Source organism: Camelus bactrianus, chromosome X (assembly GCF_048773025.1).
Source record: "Camelus bactrianus isolate YW-2024 breed Bactrian camel chromosome X, ASM4877302v1, whole genome shotgun sequence".
NCBI classification, from domain to species: Eukaryota; Metazoa; Chordata; class Mammalia; order Artiodactyla; family Camelidae; genus Camelus; species Camelus bactrianus.
This window is the reverse complement of record NC_133575.1, coordinates 15,184,815-15,204,483: the sequence shown is the minus strand read 5'-3', so window position 1 is coordinate 15,204,483 and position 19,669 is coordinate 15,184,815. Positions and strand designations below refer to the sequence as shown.

Below are 19,669 nucleotides of genomic sequence, written 5' to 3'. Positions count from 1 at the left end.
GGGGAAAGGCTACGCAAGCAGCCGCGACGCCATTTGCTGCGGCCGAGCGTGGGCGCAGGCGGATCTCGGAAGAACTCGGTCTCTAGACTCTCCCGCGCACGCGACCCGGTCTCCAGCCCCTGCTTGGTGCTGCGCTGTCTCACGCGCAGTCCCTCGGAGGAGTCGCCGCCGCTGCCGCCACCCGAATAGGAGTCGGAGACGCCGCGAGGCCGCCGTTACCACCATGCCCAAGAATAAAGGTAATGCCGCCTGGATCCTGGGACCACGAGTCCCCTGAACCGGGCCTCCCCAACTCTGCCCGCGGCCTCCGGATCGCCCAGGCCGCAGTGACCTTCCTCTCCGCCCTGCCTGCATGCAGCTGGGCGATCCGGCCGCGATTCTGGGCTCGGGAGAGGAGCTGGGAAGTTACTCCTCTCTTTCAGTTTGGTCACGTTGGGGTGGAGCCGACGCCATTTTTGTAGGGCCTCCTGCGGGAGAACGTGTGCTTTCGCTCCAGATTCGCGCCAGACTGACCACGGCACCGTAGCTGCCTATGGGGAGACCTCCCCGGGGCGGCCTGGGCTTCGCAAATGGGCGCCTTTGGCCTTCCCGGCAGTTCTTAATTTTCAAAGGGTGCTGCCTGCTTTAAGTGGCCATCAGGTACTCCTGCATGGGTTTCTTTATGGACAGTTGTTGGGTATTGTTGAGACTTCTCCCTCTCTCTTGTAAGTAGTGGACGAAACCTTGATGCGTTAAGGTTAATCTCTAGAGATTTACCCTTCCCCATCCCTTTACGGGGTTTAACTTTTTTCCCTCGCTCCAGAAAACTTACCACATATTTAGCCAAGTTTTCTACTTCTGCTCCAGATCGCTTACGTATTGCGACGGGAGTAAAGACCTTTAAGTTCCCTCCATGCTGAGGCTAAGGCATTCACAAATTATTAGATATGGGGATATGTTTATTTGGAATTTTCAAAATGGAAGGCCTAATCTAAGTAAAAGCAGAACAGTCCTAAAGAGATTTTCCCTTTTTAAGACTTAAGGATATTTCCGTCTTTTTAAGTATTCTTACAGTTTCCCAAAGGAAATTGTGAAAGTAGAAACAGGGAAAACATTGTATTTCCTATAGGAGAAGCGCATATTTCGCAACCCACAAGTTTCCTTTGATTATTCATCCTTGAGACCCCTGCCCTGACCCAGGCCTACTCTGTTCTTTTTTCTACTTAACAGCTGGCTGCAGGGATTCTACTTCATTTCCTCTTAGCAGGTGTCACTACTCTTTTTACCCTTGGGATATTTGCTTGCAGTTCTGTGCCGTTCCCTTGGAGTCCTCCATTTTACTGCCCTCAGAAATCTTACTTGCAGGTTCCTTTTGTAGCAAGGATTTTACTGCTAATTATTCTGGGAAAGATGGGGTGATAAAATAGGGGTTTGAAAGTTACAGTTTTCTTGTAACCTGCATAATTTTTTATTCCTTCTGAGATGGTAACTGGGTCGGTTCAATAGATATCTTACTTTAACCCTTATTTCTAGCAATGAGATTTCCATCCTCCCTAGACTGTAAGCTCTAAAGGGCAGTAATAGTATCTGTCTTAATCACAATGGATTGCTAGCACTTGACACTTAGTAGATGCTCAAAAATATTTGTTGGATTAAGTCACCTTCCCTCTCTTGACTCCACCCTTAGGTGAATAATAGGTTCTCCTTTGGGTCCAAGGGAACTGACTGAACTTCTACATTAAATTACATCTATTTCACTGGCCTCCTTTAAAGTTTATTTCATTACGTGGCAGTAAAATAGGGAAGGGGATGATCAGAGTATGGTTAATTCTAGTAAACTGACAAGCAACACATCATTCTTTTATAAATAAGATTTGAGGCATACGAAAAAATAGGAATAATACAGTGAACACCTGGGAATCAATCCATTACTCTGAACTTGGGAATTACAACAGAATCAGTTAAAGCCTTTTGTGTTCCCCCTCCCAAGCCCCTTCCCCTCTTTTCATCTTTTCTAGCAGATAACCACCATTCTGAATTTGGTGTTTATCATTCCCAATCTCTTATCTTTAGTTGTTATCTTACTTAGAGGAACAGTAATTTTCAAGACTCCTGAATTTTATGAGATGAGGTTTACTAATGTGAAATAAATTCTTGTTTATTTTTCTGATTTTCTTCATTGGAAAAGCCAGAAGCCCTGTGAATATAATCTTCATGATGTTTACACACGTAAGGATATAAGGTGCCATGAACTGTATGTTGAATGACTTTTGCTTTGGACTGATTCTTATCAGCCTGTTTCCTCTAGAATTCTCTAAATTCTATCAATTAGTTAACCTCAGGAAAAAAGGTATCCTTGGGCCCACTATGAAGAGCGATTAGGTATGTGCAGTCGAACTGTTAAAAAAAAAAGCAATTAAGGTAAGGTACTCCCATGCTTTAAAGAAGTTACTCCCTTTAATTATAAAATTGCCACTCCTTTAGGAATATATGGACGGCTCTTGACTGATTCATTCAAAGAATTGCCCAACTAAGTATGTAACTCGGGAAACAAAATGTGATCCTTGCCCTAATGAGGCTTTCACTCTGCTTTGAAGATCTGGCATGGTTGGTGGCTTGAAGTAGAAGACACTTTTCTCTTCCTAGGAAGTTCATTTTGGAGTGCTCTAAGAATGCCGCAGACCCTGAACTCTAAGGGCTCTGGGCAGGTCGGGACATTGTAGAGGCCCAGAATACCATTGTGAGACTGCCCTCGCGACAGAGCACAGGACTCATGAAATTAAGGGTCTTTCTTTGCAAATTCTGTTGCGGATGTGAACCTTTAAAAAAAATTTTTTTGCTGCTTCCAGGCTCTTCCCATGAGTCTCTTAGTATCGCTACCACTTAAAGCCTTTCTCCCACCTTCTGGAAAAGGCTGCTAATGTGGTTTAGGTTCAGAATGCTGTGGAGAGGTACCCAAATGTAGGGGGCCAGGAACAAAAGAAGATTAGGTTGGATCTGGTCACCCCACTCACTGTCTAATGGTAAGTGAGTTACTTCTATGAGCTTTAGTGAACTCACTGGTAAACTGGGGATAAATGACCTCATAGGGTAATTGTGGCATTATTGTATGGTGGGGAAGAGCACACATAGTCACTGGGGTCTTACTGCCCAGTTCAAATCCCAGGTTTCACTTCACATGGTATAGCCGCAAATAAGTCTTTCAACCTTTCAAAGACCATTATCTCTTGTGAAATAAAGACAAAATAGTGCCTATCTCTTAGGCATAAGCTTGTTAAGGGCGAGTTATGGGACAGTGAGAACTGTACTTGGATTGAAACGTAAGGTGGTTGAAGAGAAGAATTGAGGGGTAGATTGATGTTGTGTTTATAGGTTGAGAGATTTATATTCTTTAAGGAAGTTATGTTACCACTAACAGAAACAAGGATGTTGATTAAGGACCAGCTTTGTAAAAGAAAGTAATCTGAGTTTTGAGGAAAAATTTGCCTGAGAGTAGCCCATTCACTAGAAATGTACGGAGCCTCATATTAGAAAAAAGAGAGCCATGCTTAGTTGATACTGCAGACTGAGATACAAGATTATTAACATAGTAGAGAGAGGTGAGAGAAAATTTTTTTAAGTATGGAAAATGAGGTCGGCACAGACTTTTAAAGACACCAGCAGATGGAAGAATTCTGGAGTCCTACATGTAGAAAGAATATGAAGCTACTTGGATAGTCTTTTCTTACTCCCTCATTTTACAGAGGCTAGAACTGAGGTCCTGAGAGGTTTTGTGAAAGTTCCGTGTATCCTTTATTCCTCCCTCTCTCCACATCAGGTCATGGTTCTCTTGTTTCCATCTCCGAAATATTCCTTATTTGTCCCTCCTCTTCATGGTTAGGCTGGGTGGGATTCATTCTATGTGTAATTAGGACAGTGACCACCTTATCTGTTTTCCCACCCAGAGAATCAGGTCACCGCTGCTTTTGTTGAAGTATTTAAGATTTTTGAAAAGGAAAATGCACAATTCAAGTTTCAAAAACTATAGCTTGAAATCTGTTTCCTAAATGTGTCCTGTAGCTAACTATTTCTCCTTCTCACAGGCAGTCATTGTTAACTTTTCACACGTGCTCTTCCAGAGATATTTTACGTATATACAAGCAAATGTGAATATGAATTTCCATTTTTTACACAATGGTAGCTTTATACTCTTCTTCACCTTGCTATGTTTATTTTTAAACTTACATTATGAAGAATTTGGAATATATACAGAAGCAGACTGGTATAATGGATGTCCATGTGCTCATCTGGTCCCAGACATCATCAGTTCACAGCTAAACTTGCACCATCCACACGAAACCAGGATCCAGATATGGTCTACACATTGCCATTGGTTGATATGTCTTTTAAGTCTCGTCTAATCTATAGGGGTTTTTTTTTCCCCTTCATAATGTATCTATTGAAAAAAAACAGATTGTCTTGTAGAATTGTCCCTGTGTCCCCCGCCCCCCACCTAGTCTGGATTTTGCTGATTCTAGGGGTTACAATAGGGATTGTATCTTGCTTTTTACTGTTTTTTTAATAGACTTTTAGAGCAGTTTTATGCTTATGGGAAAATGAGCAGAAAGTACAGAATACCCCCCATTTCCTCTATTATTAACATTTTACATGAACCACTATAGATGCATTATAACTTATGTCCATAGTTTATATTAAAATTAATTCTTTATGTTGTACGTTGTATGGGTTTTGACAAATGTATAGAGATGTGTATCCACCATTACAGTAACACACAGGGTAACAGCTTTGCTGCTGTCGGAATCCCGTGTGCTCCACCTAGTCACCTGTCCTTCCTTCCACACTCCCCAGCTCTTGGCAACTACTGATCTCTTTACTCTCTCCATTCACCTACTGAGGACATCTTGGCTGCTTCCAAGTTCAGGCAGTTAGTACCTTGCTTTTTAACTTGCTCTGTGTGTCCTACAGCTGTGGGACAAAATATAAACTCTAGGGGTCGCCAGCGTTGTTGCTCTCCCTCTACCACCACAAAATCTGTGTGTCCCACAGCACTAACTGCTTTTTTTCCCTCCAACCATCTATTTGCACTCAGACCTTTCATTTGGGGGAGCAGGCGTTTTTATAAAATTTATCATATGTCCCATCTTGACCTGTGTGGGCCACTGTAGGAGGAGTTCACTGAGCAGTGTACTCAGCCAAGTGGGTGGTCATTATGTTTATGATCCAGGGCAGTGTGGCCATTGGATGTAGATGTCCTCAGAAGGTGGTCTATATACTTTTATATAGTAACTCCTTTTGGTTCGTTTGTATTTTATGTCAGTGATACCCCAGAAGGAATTTCCAAGAGGTGTAGGGAAGTGACAATATGTAGGTGTTTAATATGATTGGAGATACATGATCAAATTAGGTGCATTTTTTAAGTGATTTTTTTTCAGGTTCGTTGTTTATTTTGAAGTATAGTTGATTTGCAACATTATATTAGTTTCAGGTGTATGACATAGTCATTCAGTATTTTTCTAGATTATACTTCATTTAAAGTTACTGTAAAATACTGGTTATATTCCCTGAGCTGTACAATATATCCTTGTAGCTTATTTATTTTATATGTAGTATTTTGTACTTCTCATAATTTAAGTGATTTTTTTTAAATGTTTTGTAAGCCTCCGTTTCTTTTCCTACTGTTCTGTAGATAATTAGTGTCTTTTTCTTTAAATCCACTAGGTAAAGGAGGTAAAAACAGACGCAGAGGTAAGAACGAGAATGAATCTGAAAAAAGAGAGCTGGTGTTCAAAGAAGATGGGCAAGGTAAGCATTTTCATAGACTAGGTTTCTTTTAGTAATAGTTTTCTTTTTAAAATAAGGAATTACATAAAAGAGACTATTCATAATCCTGAGAGATAAATTGCATTTCCCTTTTTGCTCTTCTCCATTTCTCATCCCCAGCACTTCTCCAGAGCCTTTGTTTAGGTGTTCATTTCTTGGTATACTCAGTCTGTGTTCACAATTGGTGGCATTTCTGTAAAGATGTGGGGTTCACTCTTTGTGTGAACACTCGTGTTGTAACTAAGAATGAATTGAACAGTTCAGAGGGAATTAAGCCTCAAAAGCCATGGTTGACAATTCCATGAGTTAGTAGACTCTTTTTGATAGTAAATAGTGCTGCGTATTATGTTCAGTACACCATGGGTGTTTGAAGGCTGAATCCGAGGCCTTTGCTCTTCTGCTCCACTGTTACTGGCATGTAATTTCATAAAATATAATAAAATGAAACGGAACAGTTGACTGACCTTTTCAAACCGATTAAGATTTTTGGTAAGTGCCAGGCCAAACTACATAATACTAATTTTCCATATTTTTATTTTGAGTAATTTCAGATTTTTAGAAAAGTTGCAGTATCAGTACAATGAATTCCCTTAAACCCTTCATCTGTGTATTTTTCCTGAACCGTTTGAAAGTTAGTTGCAGACATCATGATACTTTTCCCTTACTACTTCATCATGTCACCTAAGAACAAGTATATTCTCATGTAACTATAATAGAATTATCACACTTGGCTCTCTTTAACATGAATATGTTATATATCTAGTATATAGTCCATGTTTAAAATTTTCCAGTTATCCCAGTAATTTACAACAGTTTTTAACAAAGAACCTTTTCTGATTGTCTTTTTATAGAACTTGGTGGATTTGTTCATGCCACGTATATATAAGCCACTAAAAATGAAACATCTTCTGGCTAAAACACCTTTTTCTTTCGTATCCATAGTCATTCTTGTCTCCAGTAGCAGTTGACTTTATTTTGACTGCCACTACTTTTTCTTCTTGTGTTTTTCTCCCACTTTGGAAGAGGGGCTGCCTTTGAATTGACCAACCATGTTTAAGTGCTAGGTGGGTGCTAGGTTCACTGTAGTCTGAGTGACTCACTTCCACTTGTCAACCCTGCAGTTGAGCCTTCGACAGTTAAGTCTCAGTGTATTTACATATTGGTGGATTCCTCTTTGAGGGTGAGGCGTATGTACAACTTAAGCCAAAAGCAGTGATCGCCACCCCCTACCCCGTCTTCTGTCATTTAATGACAGGCGCATGTGCAAGATAGTGCTCATAATCTCCTCAGCTTTGCAAGTGGCAGTGAAACCGGGTGACTTCTTGGTTGCTCTTCTGGAATGGCTTTTGATTAAAAGTTCGGCATTTTGCCTGGGAATATCTTTCTGACTTTATAAAAACTTCAGGATAATCACTAAGATATTCTAATTTAACAAAAATATTATTAACATTTGAGTTGCTTATATTTGCCAATGTACCAAAAATTGTGTTGAGATTAGCCTCTAAAGGTTCTGAGGGAAAGGAGATCTAAAATTGGGCGAGGATCCAAAGCGGGAGACTGGTGAGGGGTAGTGTACATTTTGGGACCAGGCACCTTGATCTCTAGAAGTAGAGTATACAGTTAGGAGGACAGTAGTCAGTCTGCTTAACTCAAGATGAGTAGGTAATTGAAACATTTCTGATAGCAGGGACACCTTGTCCTGGAAGTGGCATTCCACATTCTTGGTTCTAGTTAGCAAGTTAGCTAGCTTGGTGTTTATCACTCCCTCGTACTTATTTCACTGCATATACATATTCCCAACCAACACACCTATGTCTTCTAGTCAGTTTTATGTGGACTTTTGAGTTGCTTTTATCAAAAATTGAGCAATATCCTGTACCCTTTCCCCTCCCCCAGAGTATGCTCAAGTAATCAAAATGCTGGGAAATGGACGATTAGAAGCGATGTGTTTTGATGGTGTAAAGAGGTTATGTCACATCAGAGGGAAATTGAGAAAAAAGGTAGGTTTGGTGACTTGTTTTACTTTAATATAAACTTGTGATTGAGGGAGAAAAGGGCTCTTAAGATTTTTATGGGCCAAGGACCTCATTTTTGTAAGTTCCCAAGAAATATTTATAGAACAGTGATTTACCTCTACGTCAAGACAGCAAGATCTTTGATGGCAGTTTTATACAGATTCTATTTAAAGAGTCATTTGCGTCACCTATCTTGTATTCCTGGCCAAAATGATTAACCTGAATCTAATGAGGAGACAATCAACAAATCCAAACTGAGGGACGCTCCACAAAACAAGCTGCTGAACTTACTACAATGCTAGTATTAATGAAAGGAGAAAAAAGCTGAGTGGGCTGTTTCAATTTAGAAAAGATTAAAGAGACTTAATTGTTAAAAGAGGTAGGTGGCCCTTGTTTGGATTCTGGTTTGAGGGTGGGGGAAATAGCTGTGAAGAGCATTAAGAAAATCTGAATATGAATTGTGGTAAATAAGTGTTGTATTGATGTTAAATTCCCTGAATTGTGATCATGAATGGGCTGCCTTGGAAGGTAATGGTTCATTTCCCCTCATGGTAGATGTTCAGGCAGATTTATTGATCAGGTTGGTTAAAAGTCCCTCCAACCCTGATTTTATGATATATATATATTTTAATTTGTTTTGCTAATCTTTCTGTTACCAAGCTAAAGGGGGTTTGCTTCCTGTGGGTGGGTGGGTGGGTGGGTGGGAGATAAAACCACATTCCTAATTTACTTTTCTCATCTATAATGAGTAACTAACCACTTGGAGTGGTTCACTATTAAAAATTCCTTAATTTCTAAACTAATCATTGTTCCTTTGGAATTGTTAAACTGTCAAGTAGTTGAATGAGATTGTTATTTTTCTAATACCCCAAATTATAGAAAATTTGCAACTCACTTAGCTGCTTACTACAGTTTTTTTTTTTGCCTCTAAGTCTTAATATAGGTACTTTACCCACAGTTGGGTGAATAATATGTATATTTTATGGGAAGACTGACTCAACGTTGCTCTTGATTGATTCTTTATTTTTCTTTTAAACCTAGCCTGTGACTTTTCTCTTATAGGTTTGGATAAATACCTCAGACATTATATTGGTTGGTCTACGAGACTACCAGGTAAAAACAAAATTGAAATTGTCTTTGTTTACTCGCTTGAATTTGATGAACCATTAATGTTTAGAATATAGGTCATAACCATATTTGACCAGTTCCAGGCCAGTATACTGCTTACTATTACGTCATTACTGAAGAAAAAGAGGCTGGAGGAGTAACTCTCCCAGACTTCAGACAATACTGTAGAGCTATAGTAATCAAGACAGCATGGTATTGGTACAAAAACAGACATATGGACCAATGGAACAGAATAGAGAGCCCAGAAGTGAACCCACAAACTTTTGATCAACTAATCTTCGACAAAGCAGGCAAGAATATACAATGGAATAAAGACAGTCTCTTCAGCAAATGGTGTTGGTAAAACTGGACAGCAGCATGTAAATCAACGAAGCTAGAACACTCCCTTACACCATACACAAAAATAAACTCAAAATGGATCAAAGACTTAAACATAAGACAAGATACAGTAAACCTCCTAGAAGAAAACATAGGCAAAACATTATCTGACATACATCTCAAGATGTTCTCCTAGGGCAGTCTGCCCAAGCAATAGAAATAAAAGCAAGAATAAACAAATGGGACCTAGTTAAACTTAAAGCCTGTGCACAGAAAGGAAACCATAAGCAAAACAAAGTGACAACCTACGGGAGAAAATTTTTGCAAAAGATGAAACCAACAAAGGCTTGATCTCCAAAATAAATAAGCAGCTCATACGACTTAAAAAAAACAAACAACCCAATCCAAAAATGGGCAGAAGACCTAAACAAGCAATTCTCCAAGGAAGACATACAAATGATTAATAGGCACATGAAAAAATGCTCAATATCACTAATTATCAGAGAAATGCAAATCAAAACTACAATGAGGTATCACCTCACACCAGCCAGAATGGCCATCATTCAAAAGTCCACAAATGACAAATGCTGGAGAGGCTGTGGAGAAAGGGGAACCCTCCTACACTGCTGGTGGGAATGCAGTTTGGTGCAGCCACTGTGGAAAACACTATGGAGATTCCTCAAAAGACTAGGAATAGACTTAACATATGACCCAGGAATCCTGCTCCTGGGCATATATCCAGAAGGAACCCTACTCCAAAAAGACACCTGGACCCCAATGTTCATAGCAGCACTATTTACAATAGCCAAGACACGGAAACAGCCTAAATGTCCATCAACAGATGACTGGATAAAGAAGATGTGGTATATTTATACAATCAAATGCTATTCAGCCATAAAAAATGACAACATAATGCCATTTGCAGCAACATGATGTCCCTGGAGAATGTCATTCTAAGTGAAGTAAGCCAGAAAGAGAAAGAAAGATACCAAATGAGATCACTCATATGTGGAATCTTAAAAAAAAAAAAAAAACATAAATACAAAACAGAAGCAGACTCATAGACATAGAATACAAACTTGTGGTTGCCAAGGGGGAGGGGGGTGGGAAGGGACAGACTGGGAGTTCAAAATTTGTAGATATTGACAGGCATATGTAGAATAAATAAACAAGATTATACTGTATAGCACAGGGAAATATATACAAGATCTGGTGGTAGCTCACAGTGAAAAAATGCGACAATACATGTATGTTCATGTATAACTGAAAAATTGTGCTCTACACTGGAATTTGACACAACATTGTAAAATGACTGTAACTCAATAAAAAAAAAAGTTTTAAAAAAATGTCAACAAACATTTCTTAAGTGCCAGTTATGTCTTAGGTGTTGTGCTAGGTACCCAGGGATCATGGTTCCTAAATGCCAGTCTGTGGAGTCTGTTTTCACTATAGAAGAAATATAGACAGTGTGAGTTTTTCATGAAGCTAAATGGTTGTTCTTTTTCCTTTTGGCGTGTTTTCCTTTGTTTTTTTTTAATTGAACTATAGTCAATTAACAGCGTGTTAATCTCTTGTACAGCGTGGTGATTCAGTTATACACAAACATTTTTTTTCATTATAGGTTACTGTAAGATTGAATATAGTCTCGTGCTATACAGTAGGACTTTGTCTCCTTTTTCGATATTTAAAAAGTTCCCTTTTTTGGAATGAGGGATATTATATTATGGTTTTGTTAGTGTTCTTAGTTGGCAAGATAACTGCCCCCCCCCCCCTTAATTATATGTCTTGAAGTCAAAATTTGGAACTGTTACTCTAGACAATACAGCTGAATATGTTAAGCTTCCATCTCACAAAGTGCTTACAGCCTGGTAGTGGAGAGAATAAGGCAGGCACACAAGTAATTACATTACAAACCGTGATACAAGTATGTGCTCTGAATTTAGATGAGCAATTAGAGAAGAAAATAGTAGTTGCCCTTCATGATCTCAGCCTGGAGACTCTACTGATTGTGGTCTGTGGAATCCATTTGGTTTCCACTTATTGGAACTCATCACCATGTGTTTATGACACTGTAAGTGATAAGCATTTCTATTTTTGTAACCTCGATTGTACTTTGACTTTTTTAAAATACATATTCCAGAATAAAGAATTAAAATCTTAACTTTAAATCAATGATTCTCAACCGTGGGTGATTTTTTTTTCCTCCAGAGGACATAGGGCAGTGTCTGGAGATATTTCTGGTTGTTACAACTGAGGATAAGGGGGCAGTGCTGCTGGCTGGTATCTGGTGGCCACGGGGGATGCTAAACATCCTACAATGCACAGGACAGTTCCTGCAACAGAATTATATGTCCCAAAATTATCAGTAGTGCTGAGGCTGAGGGAGCCTCCTTTAAATTTGTACCATTTTAGTGTCCATTTTCTTCTTTTGATCTTAAAAGAAAACCCAGAAACCTGTAAGTAGGAAAAATTAGTTCCCTGTTTGACAGATAAGGAAACCAAGGTTCCAAAAGGGGTAATGTTCATAATACAAAATGACAACTGCAGAAAGTTTTCTGATTCTCAGTCTCCCATGATCCTTCTTTTGCGCTGCTTCCCCTTAAAGGGTGGTTCAGTCTACCAGTAGCGTCACTAATTTTGGGCAACTTGTTAGGAATGCAGATTCTTGAACCCCACCCCAGGCCCCCCTCTCTCTCTCTCTCTCTCTCTCTCCCTCTCCCTCTCCCTCTCCCTCTCCCTCTCCCTCTCCCTCTCTCTCTCCCTCTCTCTCTCTCTCTCTCTCTCTCTCTCTCTATATATATATATATACACACACACACATTATAGTTTAAGAAGTGCTGGTTTGAATCACCATGCTCTTGGATCACTTACCACTTTCGCTGTGTTTCTTTAGGCCTTTCCAAGTCCAAAGAACTTTTTGAAGTTGAAATAATCAGCTTCAACCCTTTTTTCTTAACTGAGTCAGGACTAATCTATCTTCAGGAGGTGTAAAAGCTCCACAGGAGATTCTGGTGGATTTGTACCCTAAGAACCACTGATATATGGAAAGGTTATAATTTCTATAGGTCATTATACCAGTCTCAGTTTTGGAATTAGAATATTTAATCACTTGTAAATTATGGTTCCAGGGATTTTTTTTTATTTCAAAAGACTTCTGATCAAAGGGTAGCTATAAACAATCTAGAAGATTGGGTCTGCACAGTTCTCTTACTGAAGTGAAATCTGTAAATATCTTCCCTAAGTTTTTTGACCATATATGTATGCAGGCTTCTTTATACTGGGTTAAAACCAAGTATGTTTTTCAGAGGGTAGGTGAAAACTAAATTTTTAGAAAAAGGAGAAAAGTTTATAGCACAACAGTGAGATTTAATTTCTTACCAGTTTGAAAATAATTTATGAAATGACATATTTTGACATAGTCATTTATAAGAGTTATTTGTCTCTTTAAGGATAATAAAGCTGATGTAATTTTAAAATACAATGCAGATGAGGCTCGAAGTCTGAAGGCATATGGCGAACTTCCAGAACATGGTAATGTCTGAGTTATTATATTAAACTATTATATGGTGTTATTACCTGGTGGTATTTAGATGAAGGAATTAGTAGATTTTGCATATTTAATTTTGTGCTTATGTAATTCATTCTAAGTATGCCTGCCTGTACTTCATAATACTAAAAAGACTCTATGTTCATCTACTTTAGGTTTATTTATTTTTAGAGGAAGTACTGGAGGTTGAACCCAGGACTTTGTGCATGCTAAGCATGCACTCTACCACTTGAGCTGTATCCTCCCACTGTTCATCTGCTTTAAACGTGAAGCAAGGATAGTAATTAGGTACTGTTGTCAATATTTTTATTAAAAAGTTTTCGGGGGAACGGTATAGCTCAGTGGTAGAGTGCATGCCTAGTATGCCCGAGAGCCTGGATTCAATCCCCAGTACTTCCCTTAAATAAATAAGTAAATAAATAATAAACCTAATTGCCCCCCCAACAAAAAGTCAGCTTTCAGTTCATTTTGTCCTAGTATCATAGCATCCCATAGGATTTTGTTAAACCAGCATTATCTGTTTCCCCCGACACTTCAAAAATTATGCCTTCTTAATGCAGAAAACCCAAATAAACCACAAAAAGTCTCTCATAATCTCATCAAGGGGGAAGTATACTTTACATACTATTTTGAAAGCCTACATTTTTCATTTGACAGTTTTTTTTTTTTTAGTTCTGTTGCATGTTATCGTGAGAACTATAATTTTACTTGAGTGTAAAAATCCTGCTGAAGTTAATTACTTGGCGCTTCCAAGCTAGGAAATGCTGCTAATTTATCTGGGACTAGGACTAGCACTTGCTGGTTCATTTTCATTGTTTAGGGTTAAATAGGATTTGACCAAATTTTTCTGATTGATGAGTTTATCTGATGATTTGTTACTTGTTAGCATGTGCTCGAACCTTTTTTGAAGCATAGCTGGAAGTTGTAATAGCTTTAGAATTTGTGTATTTAAAACCTGTCTTACTAGAAATACCTTTGTGAACAAAAAAACTATTTCCATCTTGATTCAGATTTTGTTGTATAAAATACTGTTCTATATACTGGGGTTGTTAGGTAGAAGTTATGAGGATCTTTTTGGTAATGAAATGTAGATTAAATTAAAAGTTGGGCTTTTAAGAGGCTCCTTTTATAGTTGAATATTTGATATCCAACTACTTTTAGTGGGCAGTTTATTCATTTTAATATCATCTTGGTTATATTATATATTTGTTATTGTTTCTTTAGCTAAAATCAATGAAACTGATACATTTGGCCCTGGAGATGATGATGAAATCCAGTTTGATGACATTGGAGATGATGATGAAGACATTGATGATGTAAGTAGATGCACCTTGGATTTTTCAACTTTCTGAATTATTCACAGAGAAACCAGCTCTTTCCCTCTCTTCCTTTAATTCAAGAATGTTGAACACTTCAATAAGGGTGCATTTCGAGACTTGTCCATGAACTAAATACACGGTAGTATTTAGAAGACTGTTTATACTTTGAGAATTCTTATAATCTTTTTAAATATTTCTTCCTGAAAAGATCAAAATTTGCTTTGGCAGTATGAATGCTAGGCATTGGAATCATAACTTGTTTAATTAAGAATGTGTAGAGAGATTGCTGTTAAGAAATTTAGCAGACAATTGTGAGAAATATAAGGTCTTATCAAAGAACCATGCCCCTTTGTTTAAACTGAAATATTTTGTGACATATATATCATATTTGTTGATGATACATATAATATTTGTTGATAATAGTTGATGTACAACATAGTGATTCACAATTTTTAAAAGTTATACTCTCTAGTTATTATAAAATACTGGCTCTATTCCTTGTGTTGTACACACATGCCTTCTCTTAACTGAAGCACTTGTATGTCAAGAGAATAGTCTTATGTGAATCGGTTTGATATGAAGCATTGGGATTACAAACAACATTAAAGTCCTTGTTAAAATTTAGGCCTTTTGCCAATTACATTATTTTATCTGTTAGATAGGCACTGTTGGCAAACTCTTGGTTTGGAGCTGGTGTGTTTATTTTAATAATTGGGGTGATATTTTAAGTTACTCTAAAATCTGGTTTGGGCTCTTCTTTTCAACCCCTTTAAATAAAAATGTAGTTTAGAAACGACCTGTGTATATAAATCTAAAAATAGAATACTAATGTTTGATCTGATTCAAAGGTGACATTTTAGTATACCTGGAACAGTTGTTCCCGACCATAATTGTGCAACAGAACTTTTCAAAAATACAAGGCCTGTCTTGGAGAGGTCTGAGTTACGCATCACAAGTGATACTTAGCGCCAGGATTCTACAATTAACGTATTTCTGTACTTGGTTTATCACATACCTATCTAGCCCTTTATTCATCTATCAGTCCATCTTATATTTTGATGCATCTCCAAACCATTTAGAATACACCATGAATTAAAGAACATTTGAGCACCTGTCCCCAGTGTGTATATGCGTTTATTAATTTTTTAGCATATTGTATTTTAAAGCATACCCTGAAATAGAAAATTAAAAAGGATAAGAAATAAATACATCATTCTGTTTTTAATGTGCCTCCCTTTGGAGACCCCTGAGCCAGAGGATTCTTGTGACTAAACTGTTAATGATACTTTGATAGTAGATTTATCAATAATATTCTGTGACAAGAACCTGAAACAGGGCTATTGTGTTGTAATTAAGGGGTAATCCAGACACTCTGACGACTGGGCTGGGGTAGAAGGCCTTTTTAGGAAATGAAGAACCTAATCAGAGAACACGCCTAAATATGAAGCCACATGCACAGAGGTGACAGGATGAAGATGTGGATAGGGTTGAACTTTTCTAAGAAAAATATTTCTGAATCTGTGCCAGTGCTTCCTCAGAACTGGGCCTAGCCTGTAACATTCTGAAGGATATAAAGATTCACTGGCAGCAGACTGGAATTGAGAAAAACCTAGTGTACAGAATTTCCTCTTCAAACTGGTTTTGCTTTCCAGATAGCCAAAGGGGGTGCATGTCTCCCTTATATGTGGTAGACTGTTGGAATATAAAAATTCTTTCTGTTGATCTGATGTTCTTTTTCCTTCCAGATCTAAATCGAACTCAACGAAATTTTACATTCCAATTTCTCTGAGGATATCTGAATAATTTGGATTTTGGCTGTGATCTGTTAAAGAAGATTAAAATTTCATTAGCATGAGTGCAATTTGTTAAAGCAAACTGATTTGTTTCTAAGGTATTTCTTTAAAAACTGGTAATGCTGAGTTCTCTTAAGTGAAATGTTAAACCCACTTTGTTCTTTTGATGAAATGGAGCTTATGGGTAAAAGACCACATCTACTATTTTAAAAAAGAGAAAAAAAATGCATTACTATTTCTCCCATTTTGACCACTTCCACTAAGTAAATGAATGTTTGGAATAAACCATTTGCCCTACACTCATTATGGATTATAATTAAGCCCTAGTGTGAATTTCTGTATATTCCAGTTACCTAGATGTTCCCTTGAGATTTTGATACAATTTAAGAGAGGCAGAAGTCTGCATTTGAAGTAAAAAATGGTCTGTTTTTCATATTTAAGTAACATGTGGATATTTTTATACTAATTTTGATATCACGTACATTCTTTTCATGATCTTATTTTGCCACTGTAAACATATCAACTAAAAAAAGCGTTTCCAAAATGCAGTTTTATAACCTGAGTTTTAATAGCAATTTTGAATTTGTAAGATTAGTAGTTGCAGAAGTCAAACACTAGGTGGCACCCAGTAATCTTAACGTTGGAAATGCTGATATAGTTGTCTTTTTTTTTTTAACTAACTGTGCATAGGAAATTTCCCAAACAACAGATTATTTTGATCATATGCATGTATGTAGAATATTTTTACAGAACAAAAAGATTAAGTTAAAAGTGTCATTTTATTTTCAGAAGTCATATACATGTAAGCTACAATTTTGAGTGCTTTATAGACACTTAAATTATGTGTAAATGAAAATTTAATTTCATAACAGCTTGTACAAATTAAACCTTCTTCAAAGTATCCCTAAGCTGGGGGAAGAGGAGGAAATAACAACTTAATGAAAAGATGGTCTCCAATTTGTGAATGGAAGAACTGCATACAGCAGAGAAATATAATAAAGACATAGTGATGCTGCAGAGTATATTATACCCTTACTTTGTGTTTAGGATGTATTTTATCGTGTGTACAGATTGTTTTGCTTATATTTTATTGGGAATTTAGATTTACCCTTTCTTACTTAGTTTTTCATTATCAACTCTAGTAAGGTGAAATTAGGGACTGGACTAGTTAGACCTCACTAGCCATATTGAAATCATAAAATGTAAAAGAAGAGATCCTTCGTGTAGTATGTAAAGCTTTTATTCTACTGGTCTCCAGAGAACTTTTCAGTGTTGAAAAATAATAAAAAGAGGAGTAAACCTTCACGTGGCTTCAGAATATAAGCGTATCTTCTCTGATCCCACGCTTAGTATAATTTCCTTTCCTAAATGTGCAGATTCCTGAATAAAAATCTGAGGTACTATAAAACATTCTTAAAGACTAGAAATTAAGAGTGGACAGTTGCAGTTCATGTTTCTTATTATCTGGCGTTCCTGAACGCTTAACCTAGGTGGGGTGCATCTGAGACCATGGGCTGGTTTTTAATACCTGTAAAGAACCAGCCTTGAAGAATTGATGTAGTGATTGTTTTCATCAGTAATCTAAACCACCTGAGATATTTAGGCTTCTGTACACTTAGGCTTCAAAATACTTTTGCAAAATTTGTGGTATATGTACATCTTTCCTCCACATTATTTTACCAAGAATATTTTGACTGCATCTGATACAGTTCATGGTAGGGATGGTGCAACTCGGACATTAGGTTTTCTGCTGACTTCCTCTAACAAATATGATTTGTCTAAAGATTCTTTAAGAACTGCAACTATGACCCCAATTTATGTGTTTGCCAGTTTTGGGGTGGGGGGGTTGGTTTGTGTGGTTTTTTTGTTTTTTGGTTTTTGGTTTTTTCTTCCTTGCCTAGGTAGTAACAGCCCAATCTGGTGCTGTTGTACCCTGGAAAATCTCAAATCATAATGATTAAAGTAGTTGGAATAAACTTACAGCTCATATGCAACACTACTTGGAGGAATTATTTTACTAACTTATCTTTAATGTGGAAATTATATAGTTCCATTGATTTTATTATATTTCAAATGAATGGAAGTGGTCCTTGAAAAAATTTTTTGTTATTGTTATACTTTTTGGTTCCTATAATACAGTGCTATACAGTGTGCCCTGAAAAGAAAATAAAATGTTTGAAATCCAGAAATGATGATTCTTACTGCTGAGAGGGTGTAATAGTTATTACTAATGAGTTTGATGGACTTGCATTTTTTGTGCAGTTTATTCCACTTCCAGTTTGCGTGTAAATACGTTGTATTACTAAGGTGGCTAAATAACCAAACCAAGTGTTTGTGTAAAAAGACTTGCCAAGATTGAGTTGTTTGTTGAATCTTTCTTGAATATCCAGCCTCTTAAAGAGACCACCTCTTAAGGAGCCTAAAAACTGCACAATGAAAATTCTTGTATTTTATTAAGGAGTGGCCATTGGTTTTCTCACCACATCTATGGAATTTGGCTGTAAAAACTCCTTGTGACTTGTAGTTTAACTTAATCTCATCTCTCTTGTGTAAATACTAAAGTGTAGGATGCTGCATAACATCTTTTAATAGGTATAAACTGCTGTCAGTATTGACCTCAGTGCAGATAGGTAAAAAGCATGTTTCAGATCAAATACCTAGCTGGATTTATACTTTATTTGTATTGTGTACAGATTTAACAACATCCAGTATTAACTGGCTTGACAGTGAAACTATCAGAAGGAAGGTTAAGTTTTTTATGTTACCTGACACAAAGATTTAAAAGATTTCTATTGTTATGAGATGTTTAGATCTCTATCCTGCTTAGTAAAGGGAAGTTTCGTTTATACTCTTTGGACTCCCATGAACTTTTACATACCACTTGGTGTTTTTTTCAATTTACCTTAAACTACCATCCTTTTTATCCTTGCTTCTTCCTACTCAGAAAAGAACAGAATCTGAAGTCTTACTGTAAGTGTGATGACACTAGCCTCTGAGGTACGGAGCAAGCTGAGGGGTTGGGAGAGCATACTGGACTATGTCTTCTCTCCCCCAGCCGCCTAGTGCTTAGGAGGCAGCGTTATGGAGAGGGAAGAGCGTGGCCCTGGGTCAGGCAGTCTGTGCCCCTGCCCTCACTCTGCCCCTTACCTGCAGGTGATCATGGGCACCTTCTCCAACTTGTCTGAGCTTTAGGCTCCTCACCTATAAAATGGAGATGGTAAGAATAGTACCTGCAGAATCAGAATTGGTGGGAGGATTAGTAATGTATGTGTTCATACGTGTAGTGCGCTTAGAACAGTCTGCCGCTATTCACTTGATATTCAGGACTGTGTAAGATAGAATATGCACATCTTTTATATTCTCTACTTACCATTTCTTTTACTTTCAGTCTTTGGTTCGTATAGTAAAAGAAACATGTAGAATATATATTTGTATATTCGCGTCGACATAGTATTTAAAATAATTGCTACCACCCTCATCTAATTCAGCATAAGACTAACAGATGCAGGTCTCTAAATTGCTTAAAGATATTTTGCAAAATACCAACTTGCTCTGTATTTCTTTAGAGAAGTTTATAGTTACTGACATTGATAGCTCTAGTCATACTCCATTCTTAAGCCTTTAATGAGTCCTTTTACTGTAGATTCGTAACAGCTGCTTAGTACTGAGGTTTCCTGTCTCATTTGGAATTATGTAAAGAAGTCAGATGCAAACTATTGCAATTAGAAAATAAAATAAAATAACTTTCAA

At 37.5% G+C, this 19,669-nt stretch overlaps 1 protein-coding gene across 1 annotated transcript; it reads left to right on the top strand.

The window, feature by feature from the left end:
* Positions 1 to 19,669, top strand: EIF1AX (eukaryotic translation initiation factor 1A X-linked). Its single transcript, XM_010954529.3, has 7 exons — positions 1 to 239; positions 5,698 to 5,781; positions 7,696 to 7,799; positions 8,877 to 8,927; positions 12,710 to 12,791; positions 14,032 to 14,123; positions 15,872 to 19,669. The coding sequence occupies exons 1-7, from the start codon at positions 224 to 226 to the stop codon at positions 15,875 to 15,877; spliced, it is 435 nt and encodes a 144-aa protein (XP_010952831.1). The 5' UTR covers positions 1 to 223; the 3' UTR covers positions 15,878 to 19,669.

Excerpts from the sequence above, each read along its gene's own strand:
- EIF1AX (XM_010954529.3), top strand. Across the intron at positions 5,782-7,695 it reads GTTCAAAGAAGATGGGCAAG|AGTATGCTCAAGTAATCAAA; the intron begins GTAAGCATTTTC and ends CCCCTCCCCCAG. Across the intron at positions 8,928-12,709 it reads TTGGTCTACGAGACTACCAG|GATAATAAAGCTGATGTAAT; the intron begins GTAAAAACAAAA and ends TGTCTCTTTAAG.